Source organism: Camelus bactrianus, chromosome 12, assembly GCF_048773025.1.
Source record: "Camelus bactrianus isolate YW-2024 breed Bactrian camel chromosome 12, ASM4877302v1, whole genome shotgun sequence".
Lineage (NCBI taxonomy): Eukaryota > Metazoa > Chordata > Mammalia > Artiodactyla > Camelidae > Camelus > Camelus bactrianus.
This window is the reverse complement of record NC_133550.1, coordinates 32,098,310-32,115,743: the sequence shown is the minus strand read 5'-3', so window position 1 is coordinate 32,115,743 and position 17,434 is coordinate 32,098,310. Positions and strand designations below refer to the sequence as shown.

At 33.3% G+C, this 17,434-nt stretch overlaps 1 protein-coding gene across 5 annotated transcripts in view; it reads right to left on the bottom strand.

The window, feature by feature from the left end:
* The window catches only part of SLC41A2 (solute carrier family 41 member 2), a 104,396-nt gene that overhangs the window by 38,409 nt on the left and 48,553 nt on the right, over nt 1-17,434 (bottom strand). For all 5 annotated transcript variants that reach the window (XM_074375147.1, XM_074375148.1, XM_074375146.1 and 2 more), the window contains 2 exons: nt 14,791-14,937; nt 3,513-3,660 (listed from right to left, as the gene is read on the bottom strand). In XM_074375147.1, coding sequence (XP_074231248.1) covers nt 3,513-3,660; nt 14,791-14,937 — 295 coding nt within the window. The remainder of the gene's footprint in view (nt 1-3,512; nt 3,661-14,790; nt 14,938-17,434) is intronic.

Sequence of the window (17,434 nt, the reverse complement as noted above, 5' to 3'; positions counted from 1 at the left end):
CACTACCTGAGAGTTAATACTAGGAAATTATTATATTTTTATTATTTTAATTTTTTAATAAAATAAGTGAATGGCTTAATAATGGTATAATGGTAGGAGTTCCCATTAAAAGGTATACTATAAAGTCCAAAAATAATCACCCTTAGAAATATTTCAGTATTTTAAGCCCTAATTAAAAAAAAAATACATATTTTATAGAATAAACTAGTTATGTGTTAAAGAATAAATTTCCCTACCAAAAATACTCGGATCATGTTGTATATATAACATGAACACTTGCTAAAATACATTTTAAAATATTTTTATTACTCAGGTAATAAAACCTATTATAGAAAAACTGGAAAATACAAACAAAAAGAAAATAAAAATCAACCATGGTTAAACTGACATATAGCCTCCCAGACATTTTTAAACACGTATATTCTTAAAAACAAAAACTCAAACTGTAAAAGCATTCTTCACTTTCATTAAATATTTTTATCAAACAAATGTATGAGCATCATTTAAAAAGTGAAAGCACCACAAAACTTATCAAATAGTCCCCTGCCCCACCCCGGATCCTGCTCTCTCTTCACAATGCTTTTTAACTTCTTTAACTGTTTCTCCTGGAATTTAATCATCTACTGCTAAACAGATTTATACAGCTATTTCTTGACTCTGACATTTACTAATGACTTCCACTGCGGCAGATGAGCATTCAGTCTCTCTTACCCTCCCCTCCCCACCTTAGTCCCTTCACAATTCCCTTCCTCCCTCTTTCCTGCCAGTTGGCTATATTATAACTTTTTGGTGAACTACTTAGGGTTTACTTTATTATAACATCATCATTATTCACAAATGAGCCACAAAGTGTATGATCAGATTTCCTCACTTGTACTTTTTTGTGCTGTCTTATATTTTTCTTAATTTTTTTAGGTACTTATTACTAATTCACCTCAAATTTGTAGCAAAGTTAATGGAAGGCCTCTGAATAGGGTCAAGCTCATCAGGTAATCGATCAGTTCCACTTTTTTTTCCCTAGACATTCCTCCCTAAGCCCACTGTCCTCCTGCCAACCTGGACACCTCTCTCTGGGCCTGATGCACCACTGTCATTCCACACCTTCCCTTCACTCTCCCCACGATGGGTCTTGGTCTGCCTACTATGATCGAGTCCCAACATTTTTGGGGATCCTGTTGCCTGAATTTCCCAGGAAAATGCAATCTGCATTACAGAAAAATGAACCACATGCTGTCATGGAATATGTTTCCTCCTTCCTGTGTCACCCTCCTTCCCAATGATTTTCTCACTTTGTTAGACCTTATCTACTTTCAGCTTCCATATGAAAAGATATACAGGAAGCAAATTTTTTGAGATCCCACATGTCTGAAAACTTCTTGAGCCTACATTTGGTTGATTTAGTGTTACATTTTATGTTCAAAATAATTTTCCCTCAGAATTTTGAGAGAGTCACTTTTGGTGTTCCAACTGGGCATCATTCCAGTTCCCAATACTTCATAAGCAATTTGATTCTTCTTCCTGAAAGCTTCTGAGGTTTATGATAACATGCTTTGATTTGGGTCCCTTCTACTCTAATCCACTGTTCAAGGTACTCAGCAGGCCCTTTCAATCTGGAAACACACATTCTTCAGTTCTGGGTAATTTTCTTGTATTATTTCTTTGATAATTTCCTCTCCTTATGGTTCGCCTCCAATTGTCCACCTCTTTGCTTTCTGTTCTACTTTCCAGGATAGTTCTTCAACCCTATCTTCAAAATTTTTCTGCTGAATTTTTTTGTTTCTGCTATTTATATATTTTTAAATTCCCAAGAGCTTTTTCAGCTTTTCAAATCCTCTTTATTAGAGTATTCTGTTCTTATATTATAGATGCCATAGCTTCTCTAGTTTCACTAAGAATACTGGTGATAGTTTTTTGAGACTTTTGGACTATGCCTGTACTTTTTTTGAGCACCTTTTTTTGGGGGGGGGTCTCTGTCATGTTAAAAGCCTTGATAATCAAATGTCTGACAATCCTTTACTGCCTGCTCCTCCTTTAGGGACAAATGCAAAGCATACTTGGAGCTCTCTGTGTATGTGGGCAGAGCTTGTCAGCAGGTGGGCCTCACTGAAGAATGGTCAGGTAGGACATGCAGCTCTTTCACTAAAGGACCCACAGGGTCAATCTCTGCAGGTCTTTCTTTTGTGCTGATGAGTTTCCCCAGAAAGGAATGACCTAATTTTTCACCAGGGGGTATAAGCCAGACTGCCAGCATTCTATGAGAAAAGGAAAGGAAGTAGGATAGAGTATTCACTGTTCAGCATGTAGACTTTTCCTTAATCCTTGTTTTTCACACTGCTTAATCTACAGCCTCACTGGTGCAGGTGATTCTGAACCGAGAGGCTAATTTAGCCTCTCCAGGGTTAATTCTCATCTTCTGCTAGAGTGCAAGGGGGCAGGCACCCTGGCACTCAAGCTGGAAAAGGGCTTTTAGGAACAATTGCTTCTTATATTAACACAACCAATCTTCTTAATTTCAGCTTTTTGAAGTATTTAGTGCCTCTAGTTCCTCCATCTTTGGGGGTTTCCAAGGCTTAAATCAGCTTGCCTCTTATGGGTGCCCCCTTGTCCTATAGGCAGTTAGATTTAAATTTTCTTCTTTCTGTTAGTTCAGTTAACAACCATCCAACGAATTCCTATCTTACTAATTTTACTAAATCTCTCACCTAGTGTCCTCTCTGCTCCCCTTTTGTTTTTGCAGTTGTATAGCTTTTTTCTTTTACTGTCATTTTAATAGTTTCAGTAAGAAGACAAACATGAGTCAATCTACCAAGTTTAATAGGAAATTCATACTCTTTTCTAGTTTTCTCCTTTCACTCAATTTATAATGAACATCTTTCCACATCAATAGAAACATTACAATTTTATTTCTGACAGCTGGCTAATATTTCATTTTATGACTATGCCATAATTCATTTGATCAATACATGATTGCTAGATATCTGTATTCTTTCTCTTTTTTTGTTATTAAAAGTTCCACTGTGATGAGGATCTTTAAAACTTAATCATTTGCATATATCCTTAATTATATCTTTAAGTCCTGTCAGAATCCTAGAAGTGGAGTAGTCAAATGGTATGTACATTTCTAACATTTTCTGATACTTATCTAAGCAACTTACTGTTCAAAATAAGTAATGTCATTGTCAGCTTAAAACACACACATACACACAAAGATAAACACCACTAAATTTTAGTCATCCTTCTGGTAAGAATTTGGTTGGGGAAAATTTTGAAACCAGTAGCCAAATGAGGTTCTGTACATCTACTGATTTCAACAACTCTTGTAATTTCTATCCCTACTACCTGGGATAATAAAGAACTCACATTAAAATGACGGATCTAAGAAATAAAAACAGGCAACTGGTTTGTTTATATCAATCTATCTATATGTCTATTTATATATAGATAGATACATGTGTATAGTATAAACTCGCCCTTCCCCATCCAAACACACACACACACATTTTAATACTAACCTACTTATAACCATAGCTGTTATGACAGGCTCCCAGCCTGAGTGGAGAACTGTCCTTGTGGCTGGATGTTTGGCAGCTATTATAATCCAGATAGGAGTTAGAGCCAAGAAAAAGACACCAACTAATGGAGAAATGTAGTAATAGGTCTCTAAAATTAAAAAAGAGAAAACACTTCAATCTCTCTTCTAACTATGTAGCAAATGTAAATATTAAAAGTAAAAGTTTATCAGAAGATATGATGTTATCAAAGTTACTCATGCCATATATTTTCTAAAAATTTCAAACAAACTGAAAACTGTAGATAAGGTAAAAATGTTAAATAACATAACTGAAAACTAATACATTTAATTCAGCAAGCATTTATTGAAATAGCTATGTGACCCAGATGGGAACTAATGTCACCAACAAGAATATCAACAGTAGAAAACCTAACATTATTTGACTCCTACCATTTACCAAGTACTGTGGTAAATGCTTTATATTCATCTCATTTAACTGTCCTCACCAGTACAAGGTAGAAACTCATTTCAGTCTTATGAAGAAACTGAGGCCTAGGAGCTTAAGAGCATGGCTAAGAAACGGCAAGAGCTGGGAGAAAATTACATCTGTAAATGACGCTGAAGTTAGTGCTCTCAACTTCAAACTATAAAGTCAAATAGAACTAACAAATGAATTCAGCAAGGCAGCAGGATACAAGATTAATAGATAGAAATCTGTTGCATTTCTTTACACTAACAATGAAACATGAGAAAGAGAAAGTTAAAAAAACTCATTTGAAATTGTGTCAAAAAATAAAATACTTAGGAATAAAGGAGGTGAAAAACATATACTGAAAACTATAAAACACTGAGAAAGGAAACTGAAGATGATTCAAAGAAATGGAAAGATACCCCATGTGCTTGGACTGGAAGAATTAATCTTGTTAAAATGGCTAAACCAGAACAAAGAACTATATTCAATACACTGTAGTAACTTATGGTGAAAAAGAATGCGAAAACAAATGTATGTATATTCATACATGACTGAAGCATTATACTGTGCATCAGAAATTGACACAATGTTGTAAACTGACTATACTTCAATACAAATATATATATATATCTATATCAAAAAATGGCTATACCACCCAAAGCAACCTACAGATTTAATACTAACCAGAATAACTAATCTAACTATCTAACTAGAACAAGTAATCATAAAATTTTTGTGGAACCACAAAAGACCCAGAATTTCCAAAGCAGTTCCTGAGGAAAAAGAACAAAGCTGGAGGCATAACCCTTCCAGACTTCAGACTACACTACAAAGCTACAGTAATCAAAACAACATGATTGGCACAAAAAGAAATATATGGATCAATGGAACAGAATAGAGAGCCCAGAAATAAACCCACACACCTACAGCCAATTAATCTATAACAAAGGAGTCAAGAAAGTACAATGGAGAAAGAATGTCTTTTCAACAAGTGGTGTTGGGAAAGCTGGACAGAAGACACATGTAAATCAATGAAATTAGACCACTCCCTCACACTATAAACAAAAATAAACTCAAAATGTTTTAAAGACCTAAATATAAAACATGACATCATAAAACTCCTAGAAGAGAACACAGACATTCTCTGACACATATTGTAGCATTATTTTTTTTAGATTAGTCTCCCAAGGCAAAAGAAATAAAAGCAAAAAAATTTAAAAACCCACAAAAATTAAAACAAAACAACAACAACAAAAACACAAATGGAACCTAATCAAAGTTATAAGCTTTTGCACAACAAAAGGAAACTGTAAACAAAAAGACAACTTATGAACTGGGAGAAAAGGTTTGCAAATGATGCTACTGACAAGGGGTTAATATCCAAAATATATGAACAGCTCATACAACTCAATATTGAAAAAACAAACAACTCAATCAGAAAATGGGCAGAAGATCTAAATAGACATTTCTCCAAAGAAGACATCCAGATGGCTATCAGATACATGAAAAGATGCTCAACATTGCTTATTATCAGAGAAATGCAAATCAAAACAACAATGAGGTATCACTTCACACAGGTCAGAATGTGCTATCATCAAAAAGTTTACAAATAAAAAATGCTGGAGAGACTGTAGTGAAAAGGGAACCCACCTACATGGGTTGGTGGGAATATAAATTGGTGCAGCCACTATGGAAAACAGTATAGAGGTTCCTTAAAAACCTAAAAATAGAGCAACCAAATGAGCCAGCAATCTCATTCCTAGGTATAAATTGAGAAAAGACAAAAACTCTAATTTGAAAAAAATATATGCACCCCGATGTTCACAGCAGCACTATTTAGCCAAGACATGGAAACAACCCAAGTGCCCAACAACAGATGACTGGTTTAAGAAGAAGTGGTGTGTGTGTGTATATATATGTATGTATGTATGTATGTATGTATGTGTGTGTGTGTGTCTATATATATATATAGACACACACACACACATATATATATGTGTATATATATATATACACACACACATATACACACAATGGAATACTACTCAGCCATAAAAAAGAATGGAATATTGCCATTTGGAGCAACATGGATGGACCTACAGAATACTATACTTAGTGAAATAACTCAGAGAAAGACAAATATTATGACATCACTTACATGTGGAATCTAAAAATTAATACAAATGAATCTATATACAAAACAGAAACAGATGCACAAGCATAGAAAACAATCATATGGTTACCAAAAGGGAGAGAGGGAGGGATAAATCAGCATTATGGGATTAACAGATACAAACCACTATACATAAAATAGATAAGGAACAAGGATTTATTATATAGCACAGGGAACTATATTCAGTACCTTGTAATAACCTATAATGGAAAATAATCTGAAAATAAATATATATAACCAAATCACTTTGCTGTATACCTGAAACTAACACAATACTGTAAATCAATTATACTTCAATTTAAAAAAAGAATAACTTAGAACCTGAAAAACAAAGTCAAATAGGATATTGTTTTTACCCATAAGGATCTTATAGTACAAGCATTCCATAGAATATTGGTCAATCGATTGATTAACAGATAGCCTCCCAATCCTAAATAGCATTCCAAGCTCCAAAATAAAATTGACATGCTAGGTTTGATAAAGTTAGACACAGTTCTTCACTGCAGAATTGCTCAGAACATTTAATATGCTAAGATAGAATACAGTACACTGTATTAACCATATTTCAATCAGACTACCTAGTTTCACATGTAGGTGTTAAAATTTACCGTGGACAAGAAAGTTAACTTCTATAAATTTCAATTTCCTTATCTATAAAACGTTAAAAATTACAGTACCTATTTCATGGAGTTACTGTGAGTTTTAAGAGAATTAATACAAGTTAATTAGAATAATGCCCAGGCACAAAATTAACATTTATTCAACACTTACTATCATCATAATCATCATCACCATTATTATTAACATCCTGCTATTTGGGACATACTCAGATAACAGACTGCAAGGACTTTTTTATACCTCTCTGTGATAGACTGTCTTACTTGATCACAATTATTCATTGTCTCCCCTTGTTGTGCTTTCCTACAGAAAGAGTTTAGGAAAATCTTGCCTACAAGAACAAAGTCCAATACTTTGCAAGGAAAAAAAAGTCAAGCACCTAACATTACATTCACAATGTCTGGCATCCAACCAAAAATTATTTTTAAAAGTTCAGAATTATATTTGGTTGCATTTACAAACTTAGGAAAACACACTGAGATATTCTATTTACTTTAGACATTTCACTTTCTCACAAAAGTTTCCTAGAACTTAAAATAATCTTTCTAAATCTAATAAATTAAACACAGAAATATGGTGAGTCTTAAGTTTTCATAAATATTCATACCATGCATACAAATTTGGTAATCTTTCTATTTAACAACTACAAGAAAAAATGATTAATTATAAATTTTAAAATGGAATTAAGACTGACATGTTACTCTAACAGGCTAAGTAACAAGTATACTTTAAAAACTGGGGGAGGGTATAGCTCAAATGGTAGAGCTCATGCTTAGCATGCATGAGATCCTGGGTTCAATCCCCAGTACCTCCTCTAAAAATAAGTAAACCTAATTATCTCCTCCCCCTACCAAAAAAAAAAAAAAGGTTAAAAATATGTACTGCCTCTTTAGCATAAAACCATTCATAACATAAATTTGCTTCTCAAATATTTTTATATTTAGTTTTAAATCTCCCTATGTTTAAAAAGTTGCCCACATTCTTGAAATAGTTACATCACCCCCAAAACATGTTTGGTAATATAATTCTAGCTGATTAAGGTTTTATTACTATCAGAGATTTCAGCTAGGACATTCCTGAATTTTTCTGAAGAATTCTAATACTTACTTTGTAGGGTAGGGACTTCATAACTTCAAGACTGAGTTGATCTTACAGTCCTTGTAGCCTGCAGTCTTAGATTTAAGTTAAATGTTACTAAACTTCTCTGACATCTCACAAAATTCTTCAACCCTTATTCATATTCTTATCTCTGATTGAATTTTGTGTTTCCTCATCTTCTTGAGAGATTTAAAGCTCTCCTCATCTATGACTAAAGGTGTTTGAATTAGATAGAAACTCAACTTTTTATTCCAATCACGTAGGAACAATTACTGTAAGTATTAAAATAACATCCAAATTTTATCCTCATGGCTTTGTCTGGATTTGCCACCACATCTTCAAAATAATTAGAATAAAACAAAATTCTTTAAATATTTTCTTCCACTTAAAGGGACAAGACTAATGTTACATATAGAATCATCTTCTCTGTAATTTTTTTAAAAATGAAAAAATCTTTATTGGATGGATTCCCAGTTCTCCTTGCTAAACCATCAGACAGGGATAAGTAACATTTCAACTAGGAGGCATTCTTACCTCCTAAAACAACTAATGTTGCCAACAGTCTCTTCATAGAATCAAACAGAAAACTAAAAGCATTAAAACCCACTAACAACAAATGAAAAGAACTATTCTGCTAAGTCAGATCATCTTGGTATTTCATTTTCAGGTCAAGAGAGGAGCACCATGCCAAGCTTTTAAATTATTCTCAACATTACATCTCTGGAAGGACATTTGAAGTTGAAAAAAACACTCACCATCCTAACCCCAGAATCACTGCCCTGAATTTTCAAAGAGGGGAAAAATTTCTCAGGAAAGAAATGAAAAATAACAAGTGGGCAGTTCCTCAAAAAGTTAATGAGTTACTATATGATCCAGAAATTCCACTCATAGGTATATAACAAGAGAACTGAAAACATATATTCACACAAAAACACAAAATGTTTAAAGCAGCATTATTCATAATAGCCAAAAAAGTAGAAGCAATCCAAATATGCATCAAATGGTAAATGGATAAACAAAATATGATATAACTAACCATACAGTGGAATGTTATTCAGCCATATTATTAATCCATACAAGTAAATATTATTTATGCTCAGATGAACCTTGAAAACATATCAATTAAAAGAAACTGGATATGAATGGTCACATATTATATGATTCCATTTTTTGGAAATGTTTAGAATAGGCAAATCCATAGAGACAGAAAGTAGATTAATGGTTGCCAGTGCAGGGAGGAAGGGTTGAATGGGGAAGACAGCTAAGGGTTTCTTTTTGTGGTGATGAAAATGTTCTGGAATGAGATAAAAAGTTGCACAATCTTATGAATATGCCAAAATCTACTGAATTGTACACTTTTAAAAGGTAAGTTATATATGGCAAGTGAATTATATCTCAATTTTTAAAAATTCCAACAATGAAAAAAAAAGGAGGGGGACTATATTCTTTAAAACTGTTAATGTTATAAAAGACTAAGAACATACATGTATACATACAGAGAGATGAACAGAATAAGAGATGAAGTATATGGGGTAAAATGTTAACATTTGGTGAACATTGGTACAGTGTACACAGGATTTTTTGGGTACTATTTTATTTTTGCAATTATTCAATAAGTTTAAAATTATCTCCAAATAAAAATTTTAACATTAAAAGAAGAATGGGAAAGCCATGATAAAATAAAAATATCTAAAATTATTTTCTGCAAAAGTATTCTACTTCAACTTCCCATCAAATCTAAAATGCCCATTCCTAATGAATTAAATTATATGTTAAGTTGTATAGGACCCTCCTACCTTTTCCCTGGTTAAATTCTAATCCAATAGGGGAAAATTATGAATATACAAAAAGGGAAGGTGCTAAAACATACCTCTTTTTAGGATATATTGGTGTTTTATATATGTCATAAAATTAAAGAATTACCTTTAGAAAACCACTAATGACACAATAAGCAAGAGAAAATGCTTGATTAAAAATCAACCATAGACTTCTATATTAGTATCAAAACCTAAATGTGTCTTCCTTCTAAATGAAATGCATTTAAATGATCCTAGTCAAAACAACATTTTGTATTAATTTCTGGGCATATCATAACGGGTATTGTGGTAAGCTGAATAATGGTCCTCAAAGGCATCCACACCCTAATCTCTAGAACTAGTGCATGTTATCTTATATGGTAAAAGGGGCTTTGCAGATGTGATTAAGTCAAGGATTCTGAAACAGGGAGATTATCCTGGATTACTTGCGTGAGTCCTAAAGTAATCACAGGTGTACTTACAGTCAGGAAGCAGAGAGGAATCTGACTGCAGAAGACAAAGCAATGTGACCAGAGAAGCAGAGATCAGTAATGTGACTGCAAGCCAAGGAATGTTGGCGGCTACCAGAAGATGGTACAGGTAAGGAACGGATTTCCCCCTGAAAGCTCCAGAAGGAATCATCCCTGCTGACACCTTGACTTTAGCCCTGAATAATTGACTTATTTTGGACTCTGGCCTCCAGAACTATATGAAAATTATTTTCTGTTGTTGTACAGCAGCAATGGAAATGAATACAGGAATACAGATAAAACTTTGTGGAATTTCAAGCCTAATAAATGTCTGTGTACATTAGTACTGATTCCACAATATAGGTAAACTACAGAACAATAAGGATTAACACAGCTAAAGTGGTTCAAATTGCTATGATTCCACTTAACCGCCAAACACAACTGCCATCTTTTGATTCACAACTTTCACCTTCTATTAGATTGTTGGAAGCACTTTGCAATTACTGTTACATAATTTCATTAATAGCATTCATTATTTTCACCTGCAGTACTTCTGAAATATGTAGCTGCTATGAGTGACATTTTTATGTTAGCTGTTTCTGGGCAAACAACAAAACGATGTGCATGAAAAGTTGTAAACATTCTTTAAATGCCTTTTATAACACAACCATCAGAATTTTCTCACTAAACTGACCTGTTAGGAATCACTCTAAACTAAGATGGCACAGTGCACTGAGGAGCTTTGTAGAAGAGTGAAATGTACGATACTTTAGGTTCTACTCACATCACCACATCAAGGCAGTGATATTCTAGGATGTTCTGTAAATAACCAGGTGGCATCCCTGTTAGTCTCCACAGGACTGAAGTAACAACCTAAGGCTGACTGTTATTGCTCTTAGAGTTTATTGCTTTGCAAGCCATCTTTTTAAAGTTAACCTTGAAGAATGAGAAATGAATAAAAACTTTGCTTCCCAGGTCTTGCCTAAAAAGAGAAAAGCTGATAATTTTTCAAATCAGTAAACATCATGTACATACAAGGATTATACAGTCATGTAGTTATAAATAACTGAAAGAGTCTTTAAAATCCTATTGAAATTATGCAAACAAGAAAGAAAAAGCAACAATCACTGTATAAGTATACAGGTATTTCAGTTACTGGCCCAACTTTAGATCCTTTTAAGAGCTTTTAAAGATTGCTACATGTTTTAAGATTACTATATGAATGAATAAATAACTTTATATTTTCTCTCCAAGTCATATCAAAGCATATCATAATCTAGAGCTTAGGATACTCTCTAAACTTGCTATTTCCTCTTCTATTTTCATTTGAAATAGATCTTTTCTAGGCATATGTTGCCATTTTAATTTTTCTATGTTGATACTACTTTCTAGACATTTCCTGCTAAGGCACTCTACCATTCCAATATTTTCCTAATAATATGTCCTCACTGAAAGGATCTGTTTTTGAGGGAGAGGGTATAGCTCAGTGGTAGATTGTATGCTTAGCATGTACGAGGTCCTGGGTTCAATCCCCAGTACCTCCATTAAAAAAATAGTAAAAAATTTAAAAAAGAAAGGATTATTTTTTCGTTACAATCTATTATGTTAGTGGACAGATACTGTGGCAAAATCATTAAGAGGGATAACTGTCCTCCATTTTCCATGCATATATACCACTTCCCAAATAATTTCTACTCACATTAACTGGATAACTTTCAAAAGGAATAAAGCATTTGGTAAAGTGTTATTTATTTAACATCCACTATGTATACGGTACTATGGGGTGCTACAAAAAAAATAAAATAAAAACACAGTTTTGTCCATAAGAAGCTTATATACCCTCATAAGGGCAGGTATCATATTTACATAAAAAGCTATAATGACATGCCAAATGTAAAGAATCAATAAAGAGAAGACTCAATAAAGTGTTATAGGAATTCAGAGGAGAAAAAGGTTCCCTAAGATTAGAGAAATCTATGAATTTAGTATTGAAAAATGAGGATCCTAACCGGCCTTCATGGAGGAGAGGGGAATGATGTAAGAAAGATAAGAGAAAAATCACAGGCCGTGTATGAGAATCAGTAAATAGCTGAGTATGGCTGGAGCACAAGAGAAGGAGGAGCTGGCGGAGCTTGAGAAGGTGAGACCCCAGGAGGCCTGAATACCGGGCCAAAACTTCCACTTTGTTCACTAAGTAATAAAGATTACTTACAGTGACTACCAAAAGTCAGTAAGAGTAAACAGAGCTTTGTTTCTTCTGCCCTTTTTTGGAGAACTGGAGAGGTGAGAAAGGAAATTCCAGATTGACTTCAGATATCAGAAATCAGCACATTTTATCAGGAATAAGAGAAAGGTAGCAGGTTAAATGGATGTAGAGTGAACCTTAGTACATGTATCAAAGCTAACAAGACACGAGGGGAGCTGTTCAAAGTCATTTCCAAATATCCAAAACTCTAAGTGGGGAGTTAAGTGAGACCTTCCTCAATGTCCAGTTCTTTGAGAGCTATACAGTTCATGGCCTCTATTGATAACCAAAGCCTATGGCCACCATGAAATCCTTTTTTAATCTCTGAAGACTGCTAAGTGTTTCTGATATAGTTCAGGAATTAAACTTTGTTTCCAAGAGCTAGGCATCTCAGCAGGATGAATGGGATCTTGGAATTTAAGCCTGCCCATTCCTAATCTCTGTGTTCAGAATATCCCCAAAACTAGGCTTCCAACTGCTGGTTTTATGAGGCCCCCTAGTGTTCATAATGCAGACACTTTAGAAATTCAAACTGACACTTCAGAAACACCTTTAAATTAACTATGGAATCTATCAGTAGCCCATTAAAAATATCTTTTTAGGGAAACAAATGATACAGATGAAACGTAAAAGATACTGTTTTAATAATTCATCTGGATATTTTGAGCCAACTTTCAGAAGACAAGTAAAGGCCTAGAAAAATCAAAGTACTATTTAATAATAAAATTATCTTTCAATGAACAACTATATGGAAACAAATTGGACAACCCAGAAGAAATGGAGAAGTTTCTGGAAACATACAGTCCACCAAGAATGAATCAAGAAAAATAGACCACTTAAACAGACCGATCACTAGAAATGAAATAGAATCAGCAGTTAAAAAAAACCTCCCTACAAACAAAAGTCCAGGACCAGATGGCTTCACTGGGGAATTCTACCAAACATACAAACAACTCATACCAATCTTTCTCAAACCCTTCCAAAAGACTGAAAAAGAGGGAGTACTCCCAAACCCATCCTATGAAGCCACCATCACCCTGATACCAAAACCAAAGACACTACCAAAAAAATACATTAATTTCAAAACTATGGTATGTAATTTCACTTTTTTATTTCTTGATCTAGTTAAACTACTAATGTATCATCTGTAACACTCAAAGTACTTGAAGCTTTAGAGAACGGATTGATTAAGCTTTTAATAAGGAGAGTTTATCACTTCCAATTTTTAAAAATACAATTTAACAAGTGAGCACACACTATTTTCCTTAAAAGCTCATTTATCTTATGGAATGTCATAATATTTAGTCTGAATCATTATAACAAGTGTCACATTTATTATGACAACATTCTTCAATGGCTTCAAATGAGGAGACATCATGGTATTTAGCAAGCAGCTGAGAAATGTGTTACAAACGACTTCATGGTAATTTAAGTACCCAAGTCTATACTAAGTTAAGCTTCTCTTGATAGCTCCAAAAGTAGTAGAAAAATGACTGCCTTTATTAGGTGAAAGCCCTTTCTTCAAAAACATTTATCTGAGACTCTTCTTCAAATCAAATGTACTTTAGATTTATTCCAAAGTATACCATAAATCTGTCTGGAATCTATAAAAATATATGAGGATATGTGAATAAATGTTTGCTTCTGGCTTGGCTTATAAACCTTATTTGTATTGCTGTGGGTTTCTATTTTCATTTTTTAAAAATCTGGCATCTAAAAAAAAAAATGAAACTACAACCACCTTTCAGCACTAAACCTATGTTCACAAATGACATTCATTTACACTGACAATAGTCCCAGAGTATAAATTTACATTAAAGCAATTCATTAGAGTCTATAAATATTCTCTTACTATCAACAGGAATCACATATATAAGATGGCTGCAAATTCACACAGCATTCAGGTTAATTTTCACGGTGATTTTTTGGTGGTTGTTATTAATTGCCACATTGGTTTCTGATGGGGGGAAAATCACTAAATTTCAAATACCACCATAACTTTATGTTCTGAGACAGTAACACAACAAGTGTACCAAAATCCTCTGGGTTGACTCCTCACTGCCTGCACATTGAGATGAAAAGGCAGAATTCATAGATGACAGGCCTGTGTTCAACCTTCCTACCAGTACTGGGTAACACATGTAATCTCTACGACCCTCAGTTTTCTCATCTGAAATTAGAGACGATAATCCTTATCTTCTAGAATTTTAAACTCTCTAAGAAGAGAAGACAATATGTGAGAATGACAACTCATAGTAGGTATACAACAAACAGTAGTTACTCTAACCAGCTACAACCACAGTTCTAACACAGATGAAGGCCAACATGGATTCATCACATTGCTGCAACAACATTTACTTAAAGAGACTCTGAACAACACATTATATTTAATTTCAAGTCAACTTACCAAGACAGGAGTACAAACCCTGACTTATCCAAGCTAATATGGCAAGAGTTATAAGGTCGCCAAAACTAGCAGCAATGGGTGTGGCAACATTATCAGGATTTATACCAGTCTTCTTTGAACCAACGATAACCCCAACCATTATTATTCCTAGAAAAAAGAAAGCTCATTACTTTTTGTGCCATGATTTAAAGAAAATCAATCTTCCTAAATACTGAAATTTACAGGCTAGACAAACAGCATACCAGTTCCAGTTAGACTGCTTAGATAAGCTGACTAAAGCAAACAAAACATTTTACTCTAATGCCTTAGCAAAATGTCTTTCAACAAATTCCAAGTGGGGATCACAAAAGATTTGGAAAGTTCAATGTTGCATTTAGAGATTTGAAAAGCTACTGTTACAATTTTAAAGCTAAAGTTTCAAATTTAGTAACATGCATGCCTTCAATGTAATGTATTCATGTATATCAAAGTCAAAGATTTTATTTTAACCCTTAAAGTATGAAATGTCAAGAAAGGTGAGTCATTTTTATACACATAGCACTTGGGGAGAACATCAACAAAACCAGATTTGTTTACATAGTGGTAGCCAGCAATGCTTCCTTCATTTTATTATTAAAAAGTGTTTAAGTATTAAGAAGAGAGAAGTAATTAAATTTTGAACACTGGAGACCAGAATACAAGAAGCAGTCTTTGTAAAAGATACTCTTTAAACTCAAAAGTTTCTGAGTCTGAACCTCCAACAACAGAAGATGAAAATCTGACTGTGTTCTTATACTTTTAAATCTTTATATTCTTGAATCAAAGAAACAGGAGAAAAATAGCATTTCTATCCATACTCAATTGTACAGATTTTCTCATGCCAATACATTAAGAGGATGTAGTGCAGAGAAAATTTAAGATTAGTTCATTTATGTGCTAACCATAAATCAATATGCAAGCCTATATATGGCTATAGAAAAGAACCAGACTTTCACTGCATTTTTAGACTGAAAAATGACTCAAAGGATTTTATTCTAAAGTATTCATTTTACAGATAATAAAACTGAGGTACTAAGAGTAGGTTTAAATTCTTGCCAAAGGTCATATAGCTTGTAACTGGTTTTTTTCTACTACACCATAAAGCCAAAATTATTAAAAGCAAAATTTTTGTCTTGGTTCACTGTCTCACGTCTTATATTCTGGAGGGTTTTTCAATTTAAGGACTTATCTTCCCCATGATATTATTGTAAATTTTAAAAAAAGGCGATAGAAGTTTTTTTTAATGTATTATATAATAATCAATCAAGATGTGATCATATAGAATTCTTTTTTCAAAATCAGCACCTTTTAAGACTGATGTGGAAACTTCTCCTATGACAGAATGCCATTTATATCTTTTCAGCTGAAAACAACTATTTTGTCATCATGGAGAAGTGGAAAGAGCTGGGAGGCAAGAACCAGATTTTAATTCTGATTTTTTTGTGAACAAGCTGATGAAATTGGACGAGTCCCCTTACCTGAGTACGTTTTCTCACCTACAAAAGGTGGTTAATAGTATCTGCTCTACATAAAGGTCAACTTATCATAAAGTCAGAATATGTATTATTCAAAGTAAGAAGGCTTAAGCAAATGTATTTTTAAAATCTGAATTTTTATGGTTTTAAAAACCCCAGGCAATACAAATATGTTAGACTGAAAATTTTTAAATAATTATTTCTAAATGAAACAAGATTAGAAAGAACACAGAAGCAAATAAGCCTAAAGAAACAGAGTGCTAATGCTTTAACATTTGTTTTACCAGAAATTAATTTTCCAATAGCATAACTTCACTCTGCTTTTGCCAGTGTTAACACCATTCAATTCTAGTAATTCTAATATAGAAATAAGAAACCACCCCTGGTATAATTATGTACTAAAATAAAATGCTTGAAAATATTTTGGAAGTCAAGTCTTAATTTTAATAAGATTCTCTAAATTACCAGAACCCAGACAAAAAAGTTAGCTTCGTTGTATGATCACCTGACATGAGAATTTTCCATTTTAAACTTTCCTAGTTATACAAAGTGAGAAAACGGCAATAATAAAATAAAAAGAAATCAGTTTTTATGATTATGATTCCATAAAAGTTCTCTTGTGTAAAGTTAATATTAATAAATCAATATTAAGAATGACATCCCAACAAAAAAATTATAATGTAGTTAAACTTTAAAACCTTCTGGCTCTTTAAAGTTCTATAGCCAACAATATGCTGTGTTAAGCATATGGTTATACTTATATTGCCACAGAAATAGTAAAAAAAAAAAAAATTGAAATCTGAAACTTTAAGAAATTTTAACAGAGGGACTGCTTTTGAAGCTCAAAATTCCTAGAGAACTAGTTATTTGAATGACAATTCAGTAAATCCTCTGCATTATTTCCAGAAAGGTGTTTCTCAGTTAATTTAACTTACAGGAATAAATGAATATCCAGCCTATTTTCCTGATCTTGTCTGGGAACTGTACCAGGGGACTGAAGACCGGGAGACAACCGCAGAAACTTGCTCTATACTAGGTTTACATATAATACATATAGATATATCTGAAGTGAGATATTTTAAAAGGTAGATAACTTTTCTGCTTTTTATAATGAACAAGTGTCATTTAAATAAAAACAGTTAACATGAAAA